Source organism: Falco naumanni, chromosome 17, assembly GCF_017639655.2.
Source record: "Falco naumanni isolate bFalNau1 chromosome 17, bFalNau1.pat, whole genome shotgun sequence".
NCBI lineage: Eukaryota > Metazoa > Chordata > Aves > Falconiformes > Falconidae > Falco > Falco naumanni.
This window is the reverse complement of record NC_054070.1, coordinates 6913300-6940463: the sequence shown is the minus strand read 5'-3', so window position 1 is coordinate 6940463 and position 27164 is coordinate 6913300. Positions and strand designations below refer to the sequence as shown.

Here is a 27164-nt window from a genome sequence, read left to right as displayed (position 1 = left end):
GGGCCGCGCCGGCAGCGGGAGGAGGAGCCGCACCGGAGCCATCGCTCTTCTCGGGGCCGGGGCGCACCGGCGGGGGGCGGTGGCGGCGGCGCTGCTTCACCCCCCCCCACCCCCCCCCCCCCAGCCCCATCCCGCTCCCCCGGGCCCCCCCCCGGGCCCCCCCAGCCGCCAGCCCCGGCGCCCGCCCGGCGCGGCCCGCCCGCCGCCCGCCATGCTCCCCGGGGCACCGCCGCCGCCCGCCGGCTTCCCCAGCCCGCCGCCGCCCCAGCCGCCGCCGCCGCCGCCCGCCGCCCCCCCGCCCGCGCCGCCGCCGCCGTTCCCGGGGAAGGGCGGCCTGCAGATCCGGAAGAATGCCATCACGGACGACTACAAGGTCACCACGCAAGTGCTGGGCTTGGGCATCAACGGGAAAGTTTTGGAGATCTTCAGTAAGAAGAGCGGGGAGAAGTTCGCTCTCAAGGTGCGGGGGGCGGGGGGGCTCCTCGGGCACCGGGCGGGGGGACACACCGGGGGGGGGAACACGGGCACACCGGGCGGGCGGCTCCGGGCTGCCCCCGCCCCGCCGCCGTGCTGCGGAAGGGGCCGGAGGGGCGGGCAGCGGCGGCGCCGCCGGACGGCGATGGGAGGGGTCTGCTGGCCCGGGGGGTCCCGGGGGGCAGGCACGGGCGAACGGCAGCTCCGGAGCCGGCCGGACACCGGGCCGGCTGCTGCCCGTCCGTCCCGCTGTGCTTTAACGTGTATATTTACCCCCCCCCCCCCCCCCCCCCTAAGGAGCACCCGGAATGGCTTTCCAGCGCTCTGGTGTGGTACGAAGTGAGGTGACATGTGGGTAGCCTGCCCGGGGGGGTCTGGAGCGGAGAGGAGACCCGAGCCCGGCTGGAGTCACCCCTGGGCTTTGCACCTCGAAACGCAGCGCCCCCCGCGCTGAGCCCCCCGGCACCGGCTGCCCCGTGTCCCGTTCCATGGCGGGTCACTCCTGGCTGCGGCGTGTGGTACCAAGCGGCTGTCGCCCCCCGCTCCCAACAGGCTGTCGCCCCCCGCTCCCCACAGGGAATATTTCAGCGTTTATCCCTCATCCGTAACTTGCTGCTGTTTGAAAGATGCGTAGTGAAACGGTGGATACAAAGGCGTGTGGTTTAGCACCAGGTGATGCGATGCTTTCCTTCGCTCCAAACGAGCTTTTTGAGCAAAGCGGGGAGCGGGTCTTCCTGCTGGAGAGACTTCGGGAAGTTTGAGCGGCTTCACGGAGCTGCGGAGCACGGCGCTGGGTGCCGCGGGTACAGGCAGTCTGCTCGGCGGGAGCGTCGTGTTCTCCAGCGTCGATGCAATTTGCGCCCACACATGAGCTGTTCAAACCCTCGGCGTTACCCTGAGAGCTGCGAAGGCTACAGAAACCCCACCTAAACCCGTAACCCCCACCTCTTTTGTTTTTTGAGCAGCCCATCTGTTGGTATCGGGGATTCCTAACCTGAATGAGTGAATGGACAAGGGGCTTTGGAGGCACAGGTGCCACAGGAGTGGTGGGGTCAGCAAGGGACAGCAAGGGACGGCAACCCTGCGGTTAAAGATGGGGGGGGGGGGGGCAGTTGTGCGATAAAAGTTTGACTTTTCCTTTGGAAACGCAGGCGTTTCTCATGACCCCCACTGCGTCGTACTCTGAGACGACATGTATTGTCATCTCGTTCGGTTGGAAATTAGTGAAATCCTCTTCTGTTTTGACAGACAGTCTCCTCCTCGCTTCTGCCGTTGACTCACGTATTTAAAGCTCAGATTCCAGCACTTCCCTTTTGCAGCCCTGAAAGGGGAAGGATGGCAGAAGAGCCCGATGCCGGCGGTTCCTCTCTGCCCCAGCACGGGTAGGGCGGTTGGGGCCGTTACTCTGCCCGTACCGGAGCGCGGTGCGGGAGACGGGGATGGGATTTACTGCCATGGGTTGTGTTGGGTCCTTGGCCGTGGTGTTTGTTGAGAAGCATCCTGGAGCACAGGATGTTAGCAGGGTGGTGCAGAGCATCAGCGCAGCTCTTGGTGGGTGAGGTACATTCGATTCTGAACCTCCGCTTTGGAAAAGCGTTGCTCCTCTTCCCTGATCCCTTTGCACATCGCTGCCGGGGAGGGAAGAGTTGTGCTGGGCAGTTGGACGCGTCTCTGGCTTGTCAAAGAGCAGCGCAGCTGCTACTGTAAGCGATTCCTTCCAGCACCTTAAAAACTGCAACGTGTGAGCTTGGGCTCTTGGACGGGCCGGTGCGTACCCAGCTGGCCCTGGTGAGCGCGAGCCACCGGCTGGGGTTATTTGATTATGATATTTGGCCTGAACTGCTGAGCCCAAACTTGGCGAGGGTGACTGCCCTAGACGCGATGCGTGCTGGCTTCACCCCCTCCCCTGGTATGCAGCCGGGATAACGTCCCTGTTCGAGACCTGCAGAGAGGTATTTGGATCCGAATTACTCATGGGCTGCATCAGTGTGGAAAGATGACCTAAAGCAGGATCTGCGGGAGTGATTGCATCGAGTTGTCATGTTTCAGATGATGCTTAAAAGACTCCCGATGGCCCCTCGCCAGAAGCCACAGCTGAAACCTCTCTGTGCTGCCTGCTTGGGTTGTGCAGCAAACCTTTCCATTTGGAACGTTGCTCTTTACATTTACTCTTCCAAAATCTTGTACAACGTGATCCTTCATCAGAGGGAAACAGTCGTGTGTCTCCCTGCTATTAACGGTGTCTTCTGGTTATGTTGTGCTTCCTCTTGGATCACGAGCAACTATTATGCCGTTAAACCTCTTTCTCCCGAACAGAGAGAGGCATTTAGGTGAGGATTTTGCTGAGAGTCACTTTTCTTAAGGTAACTTTTCAGCGCTCCGGGAGAGTTTCAGCTTGGAGACAGTGTTCCAGAAGCCGTGAAAATGTTACAGCCCATTTTCTTCTCCTTCCAGTGCAGTAGCGTGTGGCAGGGATGCACCATTAAATAAAATGGTGCCACGTGCGCGTTAACGGATGGTAGTTTCGTCTGCTGTGTAGTACCTAGGTGAGAACAGGAGATATGCCGTTACTTTTCATATAGATCATTATTGTTTATTTTGCAGTTTCCCACTCACAATTTTTATTGTATTTTTTGGTAATGAGCAATACCTGGAGTGTGGCATCCCTGGATTACCTGGTGGGAAGCAGGCCACTGATGGTCCCACGCGCCTGTGACCCGACTCTGATGGGAGGTGATGTACCTGCAGGGTGGGAACATAAAGTCTGCGAAGAGGTGATGCATGGAACTGAAATGCGAGGTCTAGGTGGTTTCTTCCCCTTTTTTTCCTTGTACCTTGGTGTGATTTATTATTAGGCAAAATTAGGCTTGTAATTTCTGCAGAGCCTGCTGTATGTAGGTCACTGCTGGTCTGACTTGGCGTTGTTCGTTGTGGTCAGGCCATTGGCATTAGTGACGCAGGCTCCAGCGGTGGGGCTGGGAGCGAGGTCTGTCTCGCCTACTGCAAATTCCACTTTTAAGACTAATCTTGAGGCGAGATACTGGGTTGGTGGCTGGCTGCCTTCATTTGGCGAGGAAATCGCAGGTGGGGACTAGGAATGGCAGGTGGTGAGTTTTTCTCTGCTGTACGCGTCGCTTGATGGAGCTCTTTGTGGAGCAGGTTTCCTTTAAAACCCATTAACGAACTTCACTCCTAACCCCAACTTCAAACCGGGAGATTCTCCCCTGGACTGGTGAGCTTTGGAAGAGCTGGAGGAGCTTTGCAGGGCCGTGGAGACCGCTTGCACGTTTGTCCGCTCTCTGGCAGCCCCGTTTCTGGAGCATCCTTGGTGCTTCGGGGCACGTTTGTGAAACACTCTCAGTCTCGCTCTCAGCCTCATCAGATAATCTGTGAGCGATGGTTCCTCTGATGGAAAAGAAGGAAAAAGGCCAGTCGTGGTTTATTATTCTTTCTTGTAAGATGCCCATCATGGAAATCGGGCAGGTGTCTCGTAGCTGGTAACCGAGCAGTTCCAGGGTGTAGCTGCTGGCCTCGTGCTCGCTCTGCCATCACGGCTAGGGGTTTTGCAGAGATGTTTCGGGGAGCAAAGCACCCTGTTGCCCGTGGCTTCCTGCAGCGTCCCTTGAGATCAAATGCTTTAACCCCCAGAAAATCCAGCTGGAAAAATAACCCCTAAATAATGGAGTTAGATGAAGGTCCTGGGCTCACGCTCACGGGAAGCAAGTCGCAGTGTGTCTGCTGTACTTCTGCCCCACTCTCCGTGAGGGGATTATTTTAATTACCTCTAACCTTGTATTTTATATAATCAGAAATGTCTTTGCTGTGGCCGCCTTTGCAAGCCATGATTGAAAAGCTGTGGAAAGTCTAGTGACATCACCGGGATGTTTCCAAGGCGGTGGTTTATTATCTCGCTGACCAAAGGAGTCGACTGACTTGGGGTTTGAGTTTGTTTAAACGATTTAGGATTTGCTGTAATCTCTTATAAATACATTAAGCTGAAAGAGGGTAGACTTAGGTTAGACAGACGTTGGGAAGAAATTCTTCACTGTGAGGGCGGCGAGGCGCTGGAGAAGGGTGTCCAGAGCAGCTGTGGGTGCCCCGTCCCTGGAAGGGTTCAGGACCAGGTTGGACGGGGCTGGGAGCAGCCTGGGCTGGTGGCAGGTGTCCCTGCCCATGGCAGGGGGTGGGAACCAGATGGTCTGTCAGGTCCCTTCCAACCCAAACCGTTCAATGGCTCTATGATTGCATGTTCTGAGCAGTCAAACCTGTGAGTGAGATGTGCTGATAGTGGCCTGGGAGCAGGGGCTTGTTTTTTGCTTTGGCACATGCTCAGGAAGTGGTGGGGTTCTTCCTCTTAATAATCTGATGTTATCAGCCGTAGGTCTTGCAAAAGATCGGTGTTTCTTGCGTTTTCAGAGGTGGGGAACTGAGATATAGTGATTTACTGAAGGTCCTGCAGTGTCAGAAGCGCTACCGGGCTTAGGAGCTGAGCTGCTTGCTCCAGAATGAATCCTTCCTGCGCAGCTGTCCCGCAGGACAAAAATACAGCTCCTGTGTGTGTGTGATTTAATAGCCAAGTACAGCCAGGTGAAATGATTATTTTATCATTCACAGTGAGCTCCCGCTGGCCTGCGGAGAGGTTTCTGCCATCTGCCAGCGCTCGTGTTGGGAAAGCCTGATGTGTGGGACCGCGCTTGTCTGCGGGGCTGCGGCGGCGCTGGCTCTGCCTCCGGGTAGCGAGCGGTGCAGAGCAGGCGCTGAGCTTTATCAGACACGTGCTCCCTGTTCCAAAGCATTTAAAGCAGTGTATAAATAATAATTTGATGCTGTGCAGACTGAGAGCTAGGTGTCCTGACGCGTTCGCTGGATGGTGGGTAGGCACGGCTGATGAAAACTCTGGGAAAGTTCCTGCCGAGGAAGCCTGAAAGAGCGAGTTGGTGACTGTTCTCATCCCGGAAACCTCCAGGATGTGCTCTGGGATCTGATGGGATGGATGAACTCCTGATGGGTGATGTGGAGCTTGCAGGGTAGTGCGGGTATATGGGAGGCATCTGGAGGCATGGCCAGGTTGGAAGTGGCCATGTGGCCGTCCCTGAGGGACGGGGGAGCAGCGTGGCCCCGGCTTTGGCATCTGGCATCTCCTGAGCCTTCGTGGTGGGCTCATGTGCTCCACACCAGGGTGGTCCAAGGGCTTTGCAGCAGAGGCAGTAGCTGATGCTCTTTTAAAACCCATCCCTTTGCCGGGGTTTGCACTGTCTGCTGAGAAACTGGGAGGAAAGAGCCCTCCTTCGTTAAAAAACACCCTTTCCTCCTCCTAGTTTCGAATGTAACTGGCTTCCTGACCTGCAGAGACAGCCCTCGCCTGGCCGCCCGCTGCAGAAGTCAGGCTCTTCTCCAAGCACAACTGGCCCCGCGCGTCTGGCCTCAAGTTGCAGCATTCAGGCAGCATGACCTCACCTCCTGGTTTCCAAGAATAACGCGCTGCCTCCCCTCCGCCGCGCCGGGGCTGTCTGCAGCGGGCGAGGACGGCTGCCGCAGCCCGGTACCGGCCGGCTCTGGGGGCCCCGTGTTGGCCAGATGCCCCCCAGCAGCTCCATGTCTGCCCTGTGCCGCTGGGCTCCACTGCCCTGTGGGGCAGGGGTGTGGGCAGCGGAGCTGAGGCAGGACCCGGGAGATGGTCTTCAGGACCCGGCTGAGCTTGGTTTGGGAGGAGGGGGGGGTTTGGGGGTGTGTGGATCTGCGAGGACCGGGCGATCCCTCCACCAGCTCCAGAGGCTGGCATGGGAGCACAGCGTTAGCTGACCGCTCCCCAGGAAACCTCTTTCCAGCCTGGGCAGTCACGTTGAGTCAGCGTCTCGGCGTGGTCCAGAGCTGTTGAGCGTCGTGGTCATCTCTGGTGGTGACATCGGCATTGGAATTCAAAAGCCCCTGAGACTCGTATCCCACTGAAAGTGGTTCCCATCTCCTCCGTGGATGCCCCTCATCTTTCATGGCTGCAGGATGCTAAAATACATTCTCCTTGCAGCTCTGGACGGCACGAGGACTGCGTGCGTGACCGGTGCCTGGAGGCTCGTTTTGGAGAGGGCTCTCGTTTTGGTTCCCCAGCCGAGATGGATGGGGAGCGGGCGCGGGGTTAGAGCAGGGCACGCAAGAGTAAGCCTGAATGCAGAGAGCTTTAACAGCCTTTTAAGCTGTTGTTTCTTTGTACCTCACGGCTGAGTCATTTCAAAGATTTCAGCCTTTTAAGATCTTACCAATTTGAGGTAAGGATTATAGTGGCCGGCAGGTTTAATAGCGCATTAACTCGCCATTTCCTTCGTGGCCTCAGGAATGGACTGTTGGGCCGTGAGTCCTTGAGTGCTGGTAGATCCCTCTGACCCGAGAAGACCTGAAACACGAGTTTTGCTGGAGATGCTGTGAGCCACAAAAATGCCATTTGGAGGGTGGTGCGGATGGTACCCCCCGTCGGGAGGGGGGTACAGGATGGGGTACCAGCGTGGTTTGTCTCTGAGCACGTGGAGCTTCGCTGTGGCTCCATCTTCAGTCTGATGCTGCCGGGGAGGGTGACAGCATCTTCCCATGGATTATGGTGTTACGTCGGTACGTGGCTTTGCTGTGACAAAGTACACCCTCCCAGCGGGGAGGGCAGGTGAGCGCACTGGCTCGAGCCGTCTGCAGCTGGCACGGCGTTTGCCGTCATATGTAATGAGATTATTCAAGCTGTTGGCGTCAGGGCCGCATGTGATTCTGTGCCTGGCCGTCCAGCGAGCTGTAGCCTAAACTAGAGATAAAGTTCAAAACGCAAACCCAGATCTGAATGTTCCTGGGGCGCCCGGCCTGGCTGGGGCTTTGCGGCTCTGCTCTTGCTAGATGTCCTTACCCGCTTTGGGCTGTAGATTTAGGATCAGCGGAGGGATGGACTCAGTTTCTCCGTCATCATCACCATGGACTTTGCTGCCTGGCTTTGCGTGCCCCTGGCTGCAGCCGGCTCCGCTGGGCACCCACCTTGAGTTCAACCTCTCCAGCTCTGTTGGCCCCAGACCAGGAGGGTAAATCGGGCTCGGGGCTGTCATTGCCACACGCTGGAACAGGCTAAATCTGTGCAACAGCAGCTTGGGACTCTGTGCTGTCCCTGTCCCAAGGGCTGCAGCACCTCTGGGGTTCCTGTGGGCACACATGGGTGGGAGCATCTTCTACCGAGGGCTCGGAAACAGAGCAGCGCTCTCCCCATCTGCTGTCCTCCCGGTGTCCTCCGGCGCTGGTGCGCGGCGCTGAGCTAGGACAGCCTCTCGAAAGGCTTCGTGGACCTCCTGCCAAATGTGTGTTTTCAGGGAAGTGCGGCTGGAACGCAAACTGGGGCTGCTGTGGAAATTTGGCAGCATGTCCTGTCAGCCTGCAATTCCAGTAGCCACAGCTCATCGCTTCTTGCGCCCATAGGTGCAAGCGGGAGCCGGGTCCGAGCAGCGCTGCTCGGCAGTGAGGGTGGCATCCTGGGTGTCTTGGCTGGGCTGGGGGGAAAGCAGATACAATCACATCAACCCCCCCTGGAAAAATATGCACATTATCCTCAGCCCAAGTTAAGAAAAATAATAAATAAAATAAAAAGCAAGGGGAAGATGGTCTGGTAACAGGGGTGTGGTTTTATTTTCACTGGTAAGGATGGCCTTATTGCATCTAAAATATAATTTTAACGTTCTATTTCCACTAGTTTTAGTGAAAGGGCAGGGGCTGTGCTGGCTCACAGGCGGTGCCACTGTGGGTGCCAGCGACCTGTTGCCAGCAGAGTGCTGGCGCCCGCGGCCCCACAGCTCCCGTAGCCGCTGCTTTCGGGTACGGACAGGCTACGGGAGCCATCGCTGCCGGTAACAGCCCCCTCCGGCCAGCCCGGTCTCCTCCAGGCTCTGGCGCGTCTCTCTCTTCCTCTTCAGCCATTTCGCAACCTCGCTGCCCGTTGCGCTGGGCAGATTGCTGAGCAAACCTGGGCGGCTCTTGCGTAAGTGGCGGTGCCGCCGCGCTGGGAAGGGCGGCCTTGCCAGGAAGCTTGAACCCGGGTTATCAACTGGAAGTCATCGGGGCTGCGGATCCGGTGTTTTCAGGTGGGTGCCTCCCGCGCCGCCGGCAGGGCAGCGTCAGTGCGGGGACACGGCTGTTCTGGGGAGCCTGGGGGCATTGCAGCCCTTGGCCGGGCACCTGGCCGGGCTGCTGCAGAGGACACCTTCCCCCTTGCTGGCCCAGGAGCTTGTGGAGGCCTTTGCTTTTGTCCCTGGTGCTTTTCCCCACAAGGAACGACCCCGTTCCTTGCTCTGCGTCTGTGCTGGAGCAGGGCTGCCGACACCCCCCTCTCCATCTCCTCTCCCACCCTGCTAATTCCACGTTGGGGTTGAAACTCCCAGTATCTTTTGTTGTAAGGAAGAGTTGCTGATAAAGAACAACTCTGCCATGATGCGCGATGTGCTGTGGGTGGTGGGATTCGGGAGGGAGTGACTCCGGGTCCTCCAGGATTTTTCGAAGTGTCCCAGTGCTCCCATTCCCCAGCTCCTTGCTGCTGGAGGAGATGGCCAGCCTGGCCTCGGGTGGGTGTCATTAGAGATGCAAATGCTGGAGTGATGAAGCCTGGGTGAGTAAGATGCTGAGGAGTTTACAAATGGATTAAAATGTGGTCTCTGCATGCTGCTGACAGCTCTGGCACCTCCCGGGCGGTCGTGGGGCAGGCTGGCTGCGAGCTGGAGCTGCTCCCCAGGAGCTTCGGAGCAGGTCTGTGCCTCGTGAGCTCCAGAGTTCACGGAAGACTGTTTTCCGTGTGCCTCAGCATGCGGTGATTTTGGCTGATATTCTGGGCTTCGCCTTGAGGAACTGCAGGGCGGGGAGGGCTTGAGCCCTGTGGGGTCCAGCTAACCAGGGCAAGGAGTTTTCTGGCTGCTCTAGGTGTTAACTCAGTTTTGCCAGATTCTGGCAGCCAGGGCAGCCTGTGCTGGGCAGGTCACACGCCTCTGGCTTTTACTAAAACATTCCTTTCACGCTTCTTTCTCCCCGAAGACTGCACTGAAACAACCAGGCGAACGTCACTGGAGGGAGGGTTCAGCTGGGATGCAGTGATGCCTCAAAGGTTTTAGTGACTTGACTCCTAACCAGCAGTGAACATCTGGATCTTGAACCCACCTTGAACCCAAACCATGCCAGCAGCCTTGGAAAGAGCCTTAAACCTCGCTGTGGGAAAGACGGGGGTAACTTGTTGCGGGTGCTGCTCTTATGGGCCATTGGAATTAAGTCTCCAATTTAGTCTCCAAGACTTAATTCCTCTCTCTTGCTTAGGAAACGGAGGCTTTGCTGGCTCAAGGTTGCTTAGGTTTTGCGGGGCCACACGGGCACCAGCACTGCTGCGTACCAGTGTGCACCAGTGTGCCGCATGGTTTGCACTGGGAAACGCGGGGGCTGCTGGAGCCCTCGGGTGGGCGGCTGGCCGAGCTGCACAAAAGCTGGCCTGTCTGCTCTTTGGCTTCCCCCAGCCCTAAGCTCTTCTCCTGAATAAGTGGGATTGAAAAAGCTTAAATTCATACAAAGCAGGACCCAGCAGCCCCTGGCCAGCCCGGAGGGAGCAGCTTCCCCCTGCCCACCCTGTGCCCTGGGGCTGCCTCTGCTCCCCCGGGCCCCGGTTAACGGGATGAGCTGGTGTCTGTAACGCTGTCTGTCAGGGGAGCTTTCTTTGTAAAGGCTGGGTATGGCAATACCCGAGATGAACAGCTCGGCCTGCCAGAGGAGCAGCAGTCGCTGCAGGAGTAGGTTTTGTTGTCTGTTTAAATGTCCCTGCTTTTATCCTCTTAGCCCTTTCCCGTTCTAATCTAACAGGCAAAACGCGTGCGACGTGCTGCCCTTGCTGTCTGTTGTATTTGGTAAGAAGTCAAGGTCCCTGCTGATAAACGCTGTCTGGCCGTGGGGTACTGGGCATCCATGGGAGCATCAGTGAGTCTTTCCCAGCGCGCATCTGTGTTTGCTGTAGATTAAAAAGATGCAAAAGCGTAAAACCTCCGCTGCCGATCCCTTGCTTTGTGTTGTGTGTTGGGCAGGACCTCTTCACGGAGATACCGGTGCTCCCCTCTTGGTCACACGGAGGGAGTTCAGGTTTCTCCTCCAATGGTGTTTTCAGAAGCGTGTGCACCCAGGCGCTTTGCATGCTTGTTGGCTGCGGTGTTTTGAGGTTACGGTGCTGACCGGGATGCTGGTGGCCTGGGCTCCGTCCAGGCTTCACCAAACCTCCCGGGCTCTGGGGCCGCGCGGCTGCTGCCAACAGGTGCCGCGGAGGCTCTCGGGGCTGCCGAAAGCCTGGAGGGAGCTAATAATAGTCACCGTGTCCTGGGAGCTTTAATGAGGTGCCAGCAGGATGCAAAGAAGGGCTTGTTAAAAATAGAAACGCAACTGTGTTTTCCTCCTGGCTGAAGGAGTCTCTGGATGGCTGGTGCGGAGGGAAGAGGGGCTGGTGGAGGAGAACCACCCTGCTCGGCCCCTTGGGCTTGCGGGGTGGCAGGAGGCTCTTGGCCTTTCATTGCATTGCTTCAGCCTCCAGGATTTCCCCTAAAACACTGACTGCTGTGGTGGGAAAAGCGGGAGCGTGTGACTGTGCGCGCTGCTCAGCCGCTCTTCACCACCCAGTGGGGTGCAGTCCTCCCCTTTTCCTCTGCCCCTTCGTTAGCATCCCTTCTCATCACACGCCTTGCTGCGGGTCGGCTGCAGCAGCCCCTCTCCCTGCCCCACGTGTGCTGGAGCGTCATCTGCCCTGTGCGTCCCCGGGGGTGGGCTCGTGAATCCAGCTGCATCGGAGCTGATCGTGTTGGAGGTTTTTTATCTGTTGTGCCATGTGAGAGGCGGAGGGCGGTGGTGGTCGCGGGGCCCTTGCCTCACTGAGCGCCTGGGCAGACAAAGGCGTCTCATGAGATCCCTGTGTCGCTCCTGTCCTGGCCATCCCCTGTGCACAACAAGCTCCGCTGTCAACAAAAGCGGCGGCCACCCGGCGCGGGAGCTGTTTATCTCTCACGGGGAAGAGCCACAGTCACAGCCCCGAGGCCCTGGCAGCCTCAAACCCATTTGGACATCGTGCCTGGGGCGCACCATGCAGGAGGACGATGCCAACCCCTTAGATTGGCTCTGCTTGGGTGCCTCCGAGGTTTCATCCCAGCTGCTGGGGGGATGCTCCTCTCTGCAGCCCTGCAGGGATCTCCCGGCAGAGGCACAGCTGCTGCCGGTGGGGCACCACTGGGCTGCGCATCCCTGGCATCATCTCAGGAAGGTATTTGCTGTGCCCTGGTGTTGACAAAGCCTGTGATGAGGGTGAAACTCTATTAAATAAACGGCTGGGGGAAGGACAGAATGATGCAAAACGTGCTGTCGTCACCAAGCTTCAAGGGTGTGTAAACAAAACCTTCCTTAGTCTTGGCATGGGTGGAAGAAATGCATCCCGAGGCTGTACTGCTTCCAGCGCCGGGGATGGATGGTGCTCCGAGAGTGGTTGGCCTTGGTGCAGCTTTGTGTTTTGGTTTGTTTGTTTTTTTTCCCTTTTTAAAAAATATATATATATATATTTTTTCACTGCTCTAATTGCTGTGTTGAAAGGCAGCAGGCAGGATCACTGTGCTGGGAGGGGGTGGCAGCCACCCGTCTGTCCCGCAGGGTGCCCTGCCCATGGGTCGGGCCCCGAGAAACTTCATTTTTGTGCAAAGCATGAGCCCAGGAGCTGCCGGGAAGCGGTGGATGTTTGTGGGGCTTCTGGCAGGGCTTCACGGCTCCTCCGCTTGCAGGCGTGGGTCTGGGCGGTCTGAGCCTCTCCCCTAAATCACTTCCAGTGCACTTAAGGAAGGGGTGGGCATGTCCAAAAATAAAAGCAGTTCTGGGATGTCGGTGTGTGGAATCGCCCCGAAGCTGCCCCTGGGGTCAGGGGTAATGGTGGGGTCGGGTCCCCAAGGTTGTGGCGAGGCTGATGCGGAGCAAGGCACCCAGAAGGATGCTCCGGGTGCTGTCCGTGGGCTGCCTGGCAGAGGCTGAGCTGGTCTGTCCGTCTGCCTCTGCCGTGTGAGGGAGAGCCCCCGGCCTGGGGCAGGGGGCTGGCAGAGATGGCCCCGGGCAGGGGGCTGGCAGAGATGGCCCCGGGCAGGGGGCTGGCAGAGATGGCCCCAGGCAGGGGGCTGGCAGAGATGGCCCCAGGCAGGGGGCTGGCAGAGATGGCCGTGCCAGCGCCACGATAAGGGTTTTTTTCAAGCTGTGCCTGTGGGAGGGAAGTGCAGGGGGGACATAGGTCAGCGCTGAGTTAATGGTTGACATTAGTGTTTACTAATGTATTAATCACACCTGCGAATATCAACCACTTCCTATCATAAAAGCACGTATGTGGCCCTTGATGAGCTCGGCAGCTCCGGTAGGAAATCTGGCAGGGGCTGGGGCTTGGGGAGGAGGAGGAGCTGACCCCAGCCCCGAAGCTTTGCGAAGAGGTGGGAGTAAAGGGGTTGTGCATGGAGCAGGTCCGCTGGCTGCAGCCACGTCTCACATGAAGACGTCCGCCCCTCCCTGGCTTTTCATTTTCCTTTCGCTTTGTTAAAGGCCCCGGTGGCTGCGGCGTGCCCCTGGCAGTGCGGGCTGCACTGGTTTGGTTTGCAGAGGGGTCTCTGAGCATCACCCCCCCCTGCAGCGGCTCCGTCCAGAGCTGGGCTGCAGCTTCTCCCAGCCCCGAGTCCTTTCCCTGCTCAGACCTCCTGGTGGGAAGTGACATCTTGGGTGACTGTAGGAAGGGATGGGCTGGGTTGGGGTATTTTGGCCATCGTGTCCCCCTTTGTCCCTGTTGGATTCACAGGGAGATCCTGGAGGTCCTGGCCAGGGGGGTGGCTCCATCGCTCCATCCAGGTCTGCTCCCTGGGATCTCCTGGGCATCCCTCTGCACAGCAGGACGTGGGAGCCTTGCTGACCATGGCTAGTGCCTGGCTCACCTGGGCTACTAACACCAGCCCTGGAGCATCCCGAGAGACAAGCAGTGGGTGAGTCACTAAAACCTGGTGCTGCTTCTGGCGTACGGGGAGAAGAGGATGATCCCAAAACAAAGACCTGGGACTGAATGAGCCCCTAATTTTGTTTTTTCTCAGATACGTGAAGCTTGAAACTATTTATTTCTGTTCATTAAGCACCAGCTCCAGCCTGCTGCTGGTGCTGTGAGTCAGCGCGGATGCTTCGTGCTGCCGCCTTGTTGCCATTTACCTGCTTTGACTTTTTCCCGTGAGTTTTGCAGCCCCCTCCTATCTCCCCATCTCCTCCTCCGCCCTCACCCGCCATGTCCCCACCACACTGGTGGCCCTTCCCTCAGCATCCAGGGCACTGCCTCTGAGTACCCGCTTCGGAGCTTCGTTTCTTTGAAATCAACGTGCCAAGAATAATTGTGCTGCTGGTAAATGGGCTCTGCAGGACGGGGCTGGCTGGGGAGCAGCACCCCAGTTGCACGGGGGGCACAGGCCCCTGGCAGGTGGCTCTTATTTAAGCCCCAGCCTTTCTTCTGCTCCTCGCCTTTGTGTGCCTGGAGAGGCTTTTGTTGCGGCCTGAAAAGGCTGAATAGCTGCTGCATCTGTCGCGGGGAAATGCTCAGCAGATGCCCTGGGCGGTGGGGGTGGGGGCTGTAGGGCAGGGGGTCCTGAGCATCCCGTCGTGGGCATGGACCCCCATGGGAGCCGTGGGCAGGGGAGCTGGCAGCACGCAGGGCATGGAGGGTTGTGCAACCATTGCAGGCGAGCGGTGCGATGGGTCTCCTTGTGAAAGCGTGGTGCAATAGCTGCCTCTTCCCTCGCCCCGTTTCCATCCTCTGCCCTGTTGCAAAATCACCCGCAGGAGCAGGGATGAGGCTGCCTGCTCCGACATCTGCCTCCGCGAGCGTGCTGGCTGCTGCCGGCAGGGTTTTTAGCTTGCCCCTTGCACATGCAGCCTCTTCGTGCCTGGCTCATTGCTCATCTTGGTCCGCACGGTGGGAAAGCTTTCCCCGCGCTCGCTGCGATGGCTCTGGGTCTTCCTCCAAGCGCTCCGATAATTCAGGCTCGGAGAATGCAGCCGAGCTGCTCGAGCATGTGTGTCAGTTCACGTTTGCTCGGCCTGAATTGCATCTCCAGTCTTGCTCCGTGTGTAGCTCTTTCTAATCTGAATAATTCTGTCTTACTGGGACGCTTTTTCCAACCTCTCCATCTTCCCCGAGGGAAGTAAATGTGGAGGATGACCTTTTGTTCATGGCAGTGGGGCATGAAGCCACTGATGCATGGAGCCGGCTGTGCTTGTGTCCTTCCCAAACAGCCAAAGCCTCAGCGGCTGCCTGGGCACCACAGCCACCACCAGCATCCCTCCAGAAGGTGGGTGGTACTGTCCTGCCTTGCAAACCGTGAGGCTTGGGTGAAGCCATCTCATCCAGGAGCAGCGGCCACCCTTCTAAATAGCACCCTGGCGTGGCAGGCTGGGGCACGCTGCATGCAGGACGCTGCAGGACCCATGCGCGGCTCCTCCTCCAGACACGTCACCTCTCCTCTCCTCTCTGGCTTTCCCCGGGCAAAACAAACGTGAGGATGAGGCTTTTGCCTGGTCTCTTGGGGCTCAAAGCTCCTCAGGCAGGGACTGTGTGGCTCTGTGTGCTTGCACGGAGCAGAACTGATCCCCAGCTGGGGAAAGTCCCATCGCTGGGTCACGGGGGATGCGCGCAGTGGGGATGGGCTTAAGGTAGAGGTTGGTGATGTGGGGGAGATTTCCTGAGCTGCGCGTTACTGCATTGTGATTGAACTATCAATTCCCTTGCGTTTGGTAATGTAATTCCTCTCAGGGGCTTTGGGACTCGTGATTTTATTTCCCTTCTAGAGTTCATAAACAGCAAAAGTGGAACGAAGCTTTGCTGCTCCTGTGCCCTTCTGCTGCTTGTCCCCTCCGAACCGTCTCAGCAGAGATGCTGGGGCAGCTTCGGGGCGGTTGCCTGGGGGCTCCCCGCATGTGCTGGCATTAGAGGCTGTAGATAGACACAGGGGAGGTGATCAGTTTAATCCAGGTCCCCCAGCACTGTGCCTCATGGGGTGGGCACCGGGGACCGGTGGCGGGGGGCAGGGGGGCTTTGCCTTCCCGGTGCTGTGAGGTGGGAACAGCATGTGCAAAGCATCCAGCGCTGGCTCCACAAATGTGTGAAGCAGCTGATGCCAGTTGGCAACTAGGGCTCGTGGAGGGATTAGAAGAGGCAAATCCTTTGAAGAGAAATCCTTTTGCTTTATTAGGAAAAAGTGCTCCTTGCCCCGTGCTAGCCCAGTCAGGGGAACCTGGAGTGCACAGTACAGGCAGGGGAACCTCTGCTTTGCTTCTGGGCTGGAAACTCGGGAGGATGACAGTCTGCCTTTATTCACTGTAGATTTATTTTTATTGCAACTTAAGAAGAGTTTATTTTAACCCCCGTGGTGCAGACAGGTCCCGAGGGGAGCTCCTCGGGGTGGCGTGGGCACGCTCCTGCGGGTCCTGTTGCAGGAGGCTGTTGGGGGGGCAGTTGCCGCAGAGGTGAGGCGTGTGCAGCCTGTGCTGCTTTGCTGGGAACCGAGGGGAATTGGGTGTGATCAAAATACACACAGAAATAAAAATACCCTGCCTGCAAGAGCAGCTGGGGCGCCCGGGGTGAGCGTGAAGCCAGAGCAAAGAGGAGCAGCCCAGGAAAACGAACAGCTTGGCATGCCAGTATGCGCCTGATCCTCAGTTTTCATGGAAATTGCCCATGGGAGGTGAGTTTCCCTTTGCAAGCTCTTGCACAGGGGTATTTTGCCGATCCGAGCGATCACAGCAAGTTCTCATGGCTCGCCGAGGGGCAGTACCCTTTGGGGCTGCAGTGGCACCCACGGCGGGTAGCAGCAGGACTAGGACGGGGTCGTTTGGGACCTCCTGCCGTGCCAGCGGAGGAGGGAGCTTCCTTTGCCAACCGGCTGTGATTCATGGCACATCATCCCGGGAGGAGGCGGCGAGACTGAATCAGTGGTGCCTGAGGACGCGCGCGGGTGAGGGAACGTGAGTGCCGGTGGCTCCAGCCCCCTTGTTTTCTCCGGCATCTTCCTTCCTTCCCCATGCCCACCTGCCTTCACTGTGCTCGGCGTGAGAAGGTGGGGGATGAGATGCAGCTCGCCGTGCTGCCGAGCAGACGGGGCAGAGCCCCCAGCCCGTTCATTTCTGCTGAAGCTCCTTCCCGGTGGCAGCGGGGAGCAGCCCTGTTCCTTGCACCGTGGAGGCGGCTTGCCGGGTTTGGGTTTGCTGGGTGGGTGCCACCCCCCTGCAGATACCCCGCGAGCTGTTTTGTTTTCTGGTTTGTTTTCAGTATCTGCTTCCAGGGTTTGTCTTTCAGAGATGGTGAAAATCCCAGCGCTGCTGTGGGAGCCTGGAAGGAGCCTTTGCTGCCGTGGGGGTCCCACACGTAGTGGCTGGGCTGTGCCGTGTGCTGGCGGGCCCAGTTTCAGAGCCCTTGGCTTGCAGGGTTTGTTGAAGCTAATGAGTGTGTTTAGCTTTGCACGTAACTAATTTCTCTCACAGCGTGTAACGGCTCCTGGGGGAGCCGGGCTGAGCCAAGGCGCAGGATGGCAGCAAACGCCGTCTGCCGAAATCGCAGAGGTGTCGAGCTGCAGCGAGGAGAGCTGAAACACGGCTGAGAGCTGAATTGCCTCCCTAACTGCGGTGGGGTGGGGTGGCTCTTTCCCTGCTCTCCCTCCTTCCCAGTGGGAAGTGAGACAGGACAGTGCAGGGTTCTGGGGTGCATGGCTGTCCTGGTTGTCCCCTGTCCCTCGCAGCCTGGAAGGGACACCCAGACGCAGAGATGCTCTCTGATGATGAGAGGCGGTTTGGAGACCTGCGCTGGCTGCAAAGCTGGCACCTAAAGGATGTAACCACTGTAAAGGGAAATGCACATGACTCCCCTGCTCGAGGGACCTGGTTTTGCTCGGAGGCGGTGGCCGAGCCCCCTGCGCAGTGCTGCCCTTGTGCCCTGTCCTGGGGATGCTTGTGTAGCTTGGGGATCCGGTTACTGTCCGCTTCGGTGCTGGGCTCAGCTGCTGCCCCGGTGCTGGAGCCCTCCACTCCAGCAAGAGCGAGCTGGTGGCGCAGCGTTTCCTATCTGAAACAATGATCTCCAAGAAGCTCTCCCTTGGAAGGGGAAAAGAAGAGGACAGAGGTGGAAAAGCTGCACTGGGAGCAGCAGGGGGCTGTCAGGGGTTTCCAGCAGGTTGTCCATCTGCTGCCGTCTCCCCTCTACAAAGGGTTAACTCTGGTTGTGCTCAGGATTACTGCTGTTGCAAAATCTCCTGCTTCTGAAGCTGCTGGGTGGGAGGGGACGGTGTCCCCAGAGTGGTACCCTCAGCTGGGGTGGGACAGGGGCAGTTCACCCTTGCTGAACCTCAGGGAGACACGAGGTGCTTTTCCCATCCCAGCCTCCTTGTTGCAAGCCAAGAAATATAAATCTTGTTGCAGCCGTAGGCTGCCCTGGATACTGGAGCTAAATTAGGGACCCGAGCAGTGTTACCACACACCCCCAAATACGTTCGATGTGGAGTTCCCATGACCAGAGCAACACTTGGCACGCCAGGATGTCACCCACCGGTGGTTTCACTGCTGGCTGCGGCCAAGGAGCGCAGGAGGGAGTGAGAGTCATCGGCTGCGGGAGCTATCTGCTGAGGAGAAACTGGTGAGGAACTGGTGCAAGCGCTGCCCTCGCTGTGCCTGGACCAGGACCGAAGGGTCCTTCCCCCCTGTGCCATGCTCGGCACGACCCTGGGGCGCAGGGAGCCGGTGCTGTGTGCTGAGGGCAGGATGGAGGCCATGTGGGTGATGCTGAACTTGTGGGTTCCTTCTGCCGTGGTTTGGGCATGGCCACGTCCCTCCCGCGTCCCCCTGCAGCCTCATTGCACCTGGTCTTCAGCTCCTTGTCACGGCGCTGTCACCTGCCACGGGGAACATTTCCTAAATAGACCAAACCAGACTCTTAATGAGGTTTAATCCTCTCCCAGGCAGGCGAGCAGGCTCTCCATGGCCTCTCTGTGGCAGAGGGAGCTGGCTGTGGTGCAGCTGAGCTGCAGCTGGCGTGTTCTGAGCGCGCTGGGGCAGCTGCTTGCTCGCCTGCAGGTGCCTGTGTACAAAAGCAAACATCAGGGCTGTGCTGGTACAGGTAATGGAGGCTGCTGCCTCTTAGTTCATTAGAAATACAGTTAAGCTCCTTTAAAAGCGCTCCGAGTGACCTCTAAAAATTGGATATATATTTCTGTACATCTCCTGTTTGTCTTGTGCAGAAGGATGTTAACTGTCTGCTTCCTGCTGTTCAATTTTCCCAGTGCGTAATTACAAATTGTTTTTTAGTCTTCAGCTTCCTGGCTCCCCACGCCAGGCTTTTCGAAGCGGAGCTGCAAATAACCAAGCTTTTCTCCAGGCCCCTTCCCTGCCTGTGTGGCTGCTGGGGGGGGACTGGCGCTGTGTTTGCTTATGGCTTTGGCAGGATCTGCTGGTTTTTAGGGTAATTAAGCAACGGCAAAGCAGGAAAGGGCTGTCCAGCCTCCTGCCTTCCTTTTGCATCGATGCTGTCGGTGCAAGTGGTTGTGCAAAGGGTGGCTTGGCTACTTTGGTCTTTGCTGAGCCCCCAGATGTTTTGGTACCAGAAGCCACCCTGCACCCTGTCCACCTGCACGGGTTTCCTCGGGAAGCAGGAGAGCTGGGGAGGTGGGAGAGGTGAGACCAAACCCCACCTAATGGGTTCAGGGTTTACGGGCAGGGGGCTGAAGTGTGCATCCTGTTTGTCCCTTGCCCTGCAGCTAAGGGCAAGTGCCCCGTTGCAGGCAGGAGTGCAAATTGCTGTTACACGCGTGCTGTCAGCAAGCATTTCATTTATCACAGGCAGTGTGTGTCTTTTGGGGCTGCAGCAAGCGTTAAACCTTGCTCCTGTGGAATCCCCCTGTGGCAGAGGGGTCCTTGCTATGCACCGGGCACTGCTTCGGGTCCTGCCAAGCCTGTGAAGCATCCCAGGGGCTGACGCTCCTCTTCCTCGTGGAGCAGCCCTGGGAGCTTGGCGGGGAGAGGGCAGAGGGGCAAGAAGTAAGTTTCTGTCTCTCTCTTGGTAAAATGACCAAACCTGCTGTTTCCCACTGATGCACACGGGGGGTGGGATGCATTTCCACGTGTCCCTACTCACTGCAACATCCAGGTGCAGAACTGCTCTGGGGCGTTCCGGCGAGCCTGGCCCCAAGAGCTGCTGGAGACAGGAAGGAAAATGAACTATGCTCAAGATAGACACGTTTGTTGCTCTATATTTAGAAGTATAATAATTAAGGCCAGTTGTTTATCCTGATAAACATGGTAATTAATAGTCTGTGGCAGACGAGCAAATCCTTCCTGCACCTGGAGACTGCGAGTTGTCTCTGGGAAGGGCAGAGGCCTCATTAAAGAGCTGCTGCTGCTTGGGAGAAAAGCTGCTGTTTAGGCAACATCTGGCTGTTGTGTTGTGCGGTCCGCAGGCACGTGTGGCTGGGGGCTGGTGGCCTCTGAAGCCGTGGCAAGGTGCTTTTCTGCCATGTGTAAGGGCAGGAGGGTCCTGGCAGTGCCACTGAGCAGCAGCCTGGTGTCTGGGAGGTGATGGGTGGGTGGCACTTGCTGGGGGGCTGCCAAGAGGAGAGCCAGGGTGCTGGGTGACACCCAGGGGCACAGTGGTGGAGGTACCAGTGTGCAGAAGTTTGCTCCTAAATGCAGTATGGAAGTCTTGCTGGTTGGTGGCACAGGCTGGCTGGGCACCGGGGTGGCATCTCGGGGGTGCAGGGAGGGGGTAGGCAGCCGGGATAAGCTTTTTGTAGCCTTGGAAGAGAGGGCAGGAGGCTTACGAGGGCGGGTGGCTTCACGCTCTTCCCACTAGATGGGGATGGAGGCATTGCACAGAGCGTGCTGGAGCTCACCTCGATGCCACCCACAGAGAGCACCCACAGAGAGCACCCACGCTTGGCCCCGTCCCCTGCGTCCTCCCTGCGTGGGCAGTGTGCCCGGGGGGTGCCATGGCCCGGCTCTTGTGGGGGCTCAGGTCTGACGGGGTCTCGCTTCTCTCGCAGATGCTGCAGGACTGCCCGAAGGCCCGCAGGGAAGTGGAGCTGCACTGGAGAGCGTCGCAGTGCGCGCACATCGTCCGCATCATGGACGTCTACGAGAACCTCTACCAAGGGAGGAAGTGTCTGCTCATCGTCATGGAGTGGTGAGTCCCGGGGTGGCCTCTGCCCACAGGAGCGCCCACAGGAGCGCCCACAGCCCTGCAGGGCAATGGGGTGATGCCAAAAGTGGGGTGAGCACCTTCCTGCGCTGGTGCTGGGGACCCCAGGGAGATGCTGTGCTGGGGGCTGCAGCCTGCAAGCCGTAGGGATGCAAGCCCTGGAAGAGGTGCTGCACTGCTGGCGTTGGAGGGACGGCAGGAGCTGCGCTGGCTCTGAGTCATTCTGAAAACTCGCTCGGCTGTCGGGAGGCTTAGGGCCTGTGGTTCTCGCTGCAGGTAGATCATAACCAAACTGACTTTGACCATCGAAAGTCAGGGTAGTCGGTGGGTTCCTGGCACCCCAGCAGCCTGCGGTGGGGTCGGCTGGGCAGCGCGCAGCCAAGCCGAGCTGGCGCATCTACTAACGCTGTTGCATCTCTTGCAGCGGCAGTTGAGTGGCTCTGATTCGGGTAGATGCTTGATATAACCTGGGGAGGAGGAGGAATGAAGGGGAAAGTATTGAAACCACATCCCAACCGCAGCTGTGATTTGATGCAGCTTCCTTGCCAAAACCTCTCCTCTGGCAAGCCAGTAGGTTGCCCGGGGGGGCAGCGGGTGCGAGGAGCACTGTGAGCAGCGCCGGGGCAGGCGGCGCGGCAGCCGCCCGAGCGGCTCTTGTGTGGGAAGAGGCTTCTGAGAACCACGCCAGGACGCTGGGCAGCCGGGGATGGGAAAGGTTTGTGTGGGAAGAAAGCAGTAGCTGAAGGGTAGGAAACCGGTCCCCCAGGGCAACGACAGCTCCCTGCAGCATCTCTCCGCGGTAGCTGCCCGCTGCCTGAGGGATGCTCTGGGTGTAACACCCGTCACAAGGCAGCGTTTGACTTTCAGTGTGAGCACGGTGTGTCTCCTTGTCCGCTCCGTGCGGCGGCAGCTGCACACGATCTGTATTGCACATGTCCAGCAAATGTCAAGGGCGCTGGCAGGAGATGCTATCTGTGCTGGGGAAGCCGGGAGCCGTTTCTGCTCCAGTCAGATAAGGCAGGGACAGGAAGCACCGTTATCCCTGTTCTCATGGAGAATTATCCCCGATCTCACTCCTGATCTCTCTGGGAGCTGGGTTTTTCCTTAGGGTACCTGGGGAGCCTGTGGCTGGGGAGGGAACCACACCAAGCTTTCCTCGGTCCTTCTCCAACACCTTGTGTGAGCGCTTGCTTTGCTGCAGCGGGGTTCGGTCTCTGCCTCCCCCGTCCCATCCGTGAGCCCATCTCGCTGCTGCTAACGCCTCGCCTGTGCCACAGTCTTTGCTCAGCACTTCTGCACGGGGTTAGTGTGCTGGCGAGGTGGTTGGCTTGTGAGCTAAATGGGGCTGGGTGTGCTGGGAGCGTTCTCACCACGTTTGCTGTCTTTACTGTAAATGTGTTTCTGTGGGCTGGTGGGGAGACCACGTCCGTTTGCACGTCTCCGCTGCCAGCACGGAGGCTCTGCCCCGCTTATTTCTGGAAGGAGGCAGCTCTGAAACACCCCGTGCCCAGAAACACCGATCCAAGGGCTTGGGATGGAGAAGGGGGCTGTTTCTTGCCGAGCTGTGCAGCTCCTGGCTGAGCATCAGAGGTCGCGGTGCCACTTGCACCAGTGGCGAGACGGATGCAGCAGCATCTAACGCTGCCTGCTTCTCTTCCAGCCTGGACGGCGGGGAGCTCTTCAGCCGAATTCAAGACAGGGGAGACCAGGCCTTCACGGAACGGGGTATGGAGCCCGTGGGGACGAGGCGTTTTGTCTTTCACCATGCCTGGATGTTTGTAGGAGTGTCTCTGGTCCAGTCCAAACCCTCAGTTGCTCTTTTGAATCCCCAGTGGGGGTTTTGCACTTGGCTTGAGAGCAGGGGATGTTTGCTCAGCCACCCCCACACCCTGTCCGTCCCACTCCAGCACAGGCAGGAGCTTCAGTCACCTTCAGGAACTCCCACTCCTCTCAAAAAACATGAAGTCCAGGGGATGTGGTTCTCATACAGCTCATTAATCCCATCCCTGCTGCTCCTGTGGCCAGGAGAAGTGTCCGCACACCCCAGACCCTGAGCCCATTGCCTCCCTTGGCTTCCCATCCCATGGGGAAAACTTTCCCAGCTGTTTTCCCTGCAGATTTGGGGTCCCTACTGGTGCTGGGGGCTGGATCAGCCCCCCTGCCCCAGAGCGAGCCCCTCCTTGGGGCTTGTGCAGTTGGGGGGGGGGGTCAGGGGCTGGAGCCTGCCCCATCCCTTCTCCTGGGAGTTTCTCTCCCGTTTGCATTTGACCCGTGGTTGGGTGCTGGGGGGCCCTGCTTGGAAAGGGGGACTTCAGGTGGAGGAAACCCCTTTGGCCTCAGCCGGAGTCTTTGGCTGCTGGTCGGCAGACTGACCCAGGGAATGGTGCTCATTTTATCTTGCTTACAAACGCTTCTGATGTATTTTGTTTTGCTGCTTCAGAGGCTTCAGAGATAATGAAGAGCATTGGGGAAGCCATTCAGTACCTGCACTCGATCAACATTGCGCACCGGGATGTGAAGGTACGTGCTGCACGCTCACCCAGCGATGCCGAGCCCCGCTTGGCCTGTGGCAATGCTGAGGCTGCTCCGGCTCTTCTGCTCACTTCTTCCCTGTGTTTTCACAGCCGGAAAACCTCTTGTACACCTCCAAAAGGCCCAATGCTGTGCTAAAACTCACGGACTTTGGCTTTGCTAAAGAAACCACCACGCACAACTCCTTGGCCACTCCGTGTTACACGCCATACTATGTGGGTAAGTGGCTGGGGGTCCTGAGCTTGCAGGTTTGCAGGGCTGGAGGGCAGAGCCGGGGGCTTTGGAAGGTGCCACGTGCAGCCCATCACCTCTGCATCCAGCCTGGAGCCTCAGCTCCTGCGTGGTGTTGGGGGCGAGCCCTGTCTGGGATGCCTGGGGCTGGGGGCTGCTTTGGGTGCAGGTTTGCAGCTCCCTGGTGCGTGCAGGGGTTGCATGCCACCCCTCGGTGGGCTGCGATGAGCGTGGCATTGGTGCGTGCGGCCAATACGTTGCACCCCCGTGCTGCAGCCTCCCCTGCATCATGCTCGGGGCTGCAAGGTGGCACCACCCTGCACCGCTGCTGCCTCTGCTGCCTGCGTGGCCGTGCCGGTGCCCGTGCAGCAGCGCTGGCGCTGCTCTGAGCGGGGCTGCCGGGACTGTGCGGAGCTGCAGGCGGCTCTTGGGCAGCTCCGTGGGATGGTCACGTCCCTCTCACCGGGCGCTGCCGCTTTGACTCAGGACTTTGTTTCTCTCTTTACCAGCCCCGGAGGTGCTGGGCCCGGAGAAGTACGACAAGTCCTGTGACATGTGGTCCCTCGGTGTCATCATGTACATTCTGTAAGTCCGACAGGTCCCTCGCCGTCCTGCCAGGGTCAGAAGCGGGGATGCAGCTTCTGAGCTCGTTTGCTGGCTGGTGGGGCTGAGCCTTTCCCAGCTGCGCTGCTCCTGCTCCTGGCACTGCCCCGTGCCCCACAGGCGCTGCTGGGGGGCTTTTGGGGCAACACACTGACTCTTTGCTCCCTCCCCTGGTGCAGGCTGTGTGGGTACCCCCCTTTCTACTCCAACCACGGCCTGGCCATCTCACCTGGCATGAAGAAGCGAATCCGAATGGGCCAGTACGAGTTTCCCAATCCAGAATGGTCCGAAGTATCGGAGGAAGGTAAATGTGGTGCCTGCGATGGCTTGTCCCCAGGCTGAGGTTTCCCATCGGGGCCAGCCCTGTGTCCAGCAGCGCTGCGAGGGCTGGGGGAAAGCGTGGGTCACCTCCCAGTGATGCTGCAGCTTCGCCTCTTTGCTGGAGAGGCTTTGGCTGAAGGGTTTGACCAGGATGAGTTCTGTGGCACGGAGGGGACAGGAGGTGCATGCAGGCACCGTGGGGCCACTGGCTCGGGTTGGAGCATGGGGAGAGCCCCCTGGGACCCACTAACGCTCAGCCCTGCCCAAACCCTTCCAGTTAAGCAGCTGATACGCAACCTGCTGAAGACTGACCCGACCCAGCGTATGACGATAACGGAGTTCATGAACCACCCCTGGATCATGGTGAGTGCGGGGTTGATGAGGCAGCAGGGTGGGATGGGGATGGGGATGGGGCAGGGGTGGGATGCCTGCGGCTCCCAGCTCACACTCCTCTGCTCTTGGCAGCAATCCATGCAGGTGCCGCAGACCCCGCTGCACACCAGCCGCGTGCTGAAAGAGGAGAAGGATCTGTGGGAGGACGTGAAGGTAAAACCTCCCTCTGTTGCTCTCTGAAACGCTCTGAGCCCCGGGTGCCAGCTGGGCACTGTCCGCTTCTGCCTTCTCATCACAAACGGGGCAAATTCGGGCTGGGTGCGAGGGTGCTGGCTCCCGGGGAGATCTGTGCTCAGGACAGGGCTGGAAAAATTGGCGGTGTGACCCTCAGCCCCTGCAGCAGTTTGTCCCTGTGGGAGCTCGGAGGGGGGACAGCCACCCTGGGGGTCCCGGGGGACTGCGGGCTGTGCCTGCGCGGGGCGTTGCTGACGGCGCTGCCTGTGCCTCCTGCCCGCAGGAGGAGATGACGAGCGCGCTGGCCACCATGCGAGTGGACTATGAACAAATCAAGATCAAGAAAATCGAAGATTCCTCGAACCCTTTGCTGATGAAGAGGCGGAAGAAAGCAAACCCCACCGAGCCTGCCGCGCTCCCCCACTGAGGGTGCCCCGCGCCCGCCGGCCCTTGAGAAAGCAATAACTATATATATATATTTTTTAAGAAAAAAGACAAAAAGAGACAGACTGTTATATCAAGCGCATGGAATTCAGACATTTATACCAGACTAGTTATTTTTAGCTACTCACCTGTGTTTCTGACCTTGCTGGAGCAGGCGGTAAGATTCCCCCGTCAGATCCACACGCTGCGGCCAGGGGTTTTGTCCTGTAGGTGAACGCCGCTGGTAATTGGATTTTTTTTTTTTCTTTCGTGAAATGGTTTTGATTTTTTTCTTTTTTCCTTCCTTCCAAAGACATGGAAATTCCTGTGGTGACCTTTTTAGGGTATATAACATATAAATATTTTTTAAAAACTACTGTAGAGCTGAAAGCCAGACAGTGTGTTCCTGGTGTGGATGCTGGCTAAGGATGGGCTTCGGGCTTGGGAATGGGTTAGGGGGGTGGGGAAGGAGAGCTGCCTGCTCCCCCGTCCTGCTGTGTGTGGCAGGGCTGGTGTGGGGAAGGGGGGGGGGGGGGTCCCTGTGGCTGCCATGCTGCTTTGCTGGCTGGAAAACTGCTGCTTTTAAAGCACGGTAGCCAAAAGCCAACCCCCCTCCCTCCCCAGCCTGGAAGCCTTGCCTCTACCGGGCGGCACGCAGGGCTCCCCGCCAGCACCGTCTGTGTCACTGTCTGTCTGTGCGTGGGGTGTGTGTCGTGTCCGTGGGCGAGCAGCTGCGTGTGGCCCCCAGCCCCCCCCCCCCGCCGTGGCCACCGCAGTCTGTACCTGTGCCTGGAATCCAGTTCTGACCTCAGGGGTGGGCAGTGTTGGGGGGGGGGGGGAAACAGGGCGAGCAGGAGGCCAGTGCCCCCTGTTTTACCCCGCTCTGCAGGGACGTGGGGAGCAGATGCTTCCCGGCCGCCTCTGCCCGCTCCCCCAGCCCTGGGGGAGATGCTGTCCTGCGTGGAGCGGGGTGGAAAAGGCACGGGGCCGTAGCTCAAGCTGGGACAGCAGCACTGCCCCCCCCCCTCCCCCCCCCCCGGGGCTGGGGGTCCGGGGGGCTGGCAATGCTCCTCCACTCCTGGGAGCAGGACGGCTGCTCTGAAGTCTTTAGTCCATGAATTATTATTATTATTATTATTATTTGTCACAACGTTTCACTGCGTTAAATGTGTTTGAATGGGGAAAAAAATTTTTTTAAGCAATGTTTAGTTTTTAGGTGATCTTTTAGACACTGTATGGAATTTTAATTTGTTTTAAAAAACAATTTTTATCCCTTTTTTTTTTTTTAAATTTTTGTCTGTTGGCTTATACTAATCTTCCTGGTCTGCTCTTCAGTCCCTTGGATTAAAGACACTTAATGCGTCACCCAGTCTCTCTTCCTTGCTTGCGTGGCTGCAAAGAAACACCCCGGTGCTCCAGGCTGGGCGGCCGCTCTCCTGATGTCTTGAAATTGCTTTTTTTCCACCCAAGAGGCTGAGCTCCCCCAGGTTGTTCTCTGAGGACGCAACATTTTGGTCCTTGCAAAGTCCCTTTGCCTGGGGACAGGCGCTCGAGACCTCGTGGCTGTGGCTGTCCCGGCCGCTGCAGTTACTTGCCTCCCCAGCATGTGTGCCCCTCCTGGCTGGGGCTTCGGGGACGTGGGACCCGTGGCCGTGGGTGCTGTGCCCGGGCACCGGCAGGGGGAACTGCGCATCCAGCATGGCAGCCTGGCTGTGGGTGCTGGACCACGCGTGGCCTTGGGGACCGGGGCTGCCGCCGGCCGTGC

The 27164-nt window shown here is 58.4% G+C and overlaps 1 protein-coding gene across 3 annotated transcripts; it reads left to right on the top strand.

Annotated features, from left to right (window-relative positions):
- Positions 1-211: 211 nt before the first annotated feature.
- Positions 212-26764, top strand: MAPKAPK2 (MAPK activated protein kinase 2). 3 transcript variants are annotated; one of them, XM_040617054.1, is made up of 10 exons: positions 212-460; positions 20568-20707; positions 22383-22447; positions 23163-23242; positions 23347-23473; positions 23995-24070; positions 24268-24392; positions 24687-24772; positions 24875-24955; positions 25260-26764. In XM_040617054.1, exons 1-10 carry the CDS (start codon positions 212-214, stop codon positions 25401-25403), a joined length of 1173 nt encoding a protein of 390 aa, XP_040472988.1. In that variant the 3' UTR covers positions 25404-26764. The 3 variants fall into 3 exon arrangements, with proteins under 3 accessions (XP_040472988.1, XP_040472989.1, XP_040472990.1); XM_040617055.1 differs by lacking the exon at positions 212-460 and adding an exon at positions 12845-12877; XM_040617056.1 differs by lacking the exon at positions 212-460 and adding an exon at positions 18055-18169.
- Positions 26765-27164: the final 400 nt, after the last annotated feature.

Bases quoted from the DNA above. Each gene is read 5' to 3' on its own strand.
- MAPKAPK2 (XM_040617054.1), top strand. From the start codon at position 212: ATGCTCCCCGGGGCACCGCCGCCGCCCGCCGGCTTCCCCAGCCCGCCG. The intron at 461-20,567 runs GTGCGGGGGGCG...CTTCTCTCGCAG, and splicing joins GGGAGAAGTTCGCTCTCAAG to ATGCTGCAGGACTGCCCGAA. The intron at 20,708-22,382 runs GTGAGTCCCGGG...CTTCTCTTCCAG, and splicing joins CTGCTCATCGTCATGGAGTG to CCTGGACGGCGGGGAGCTCT.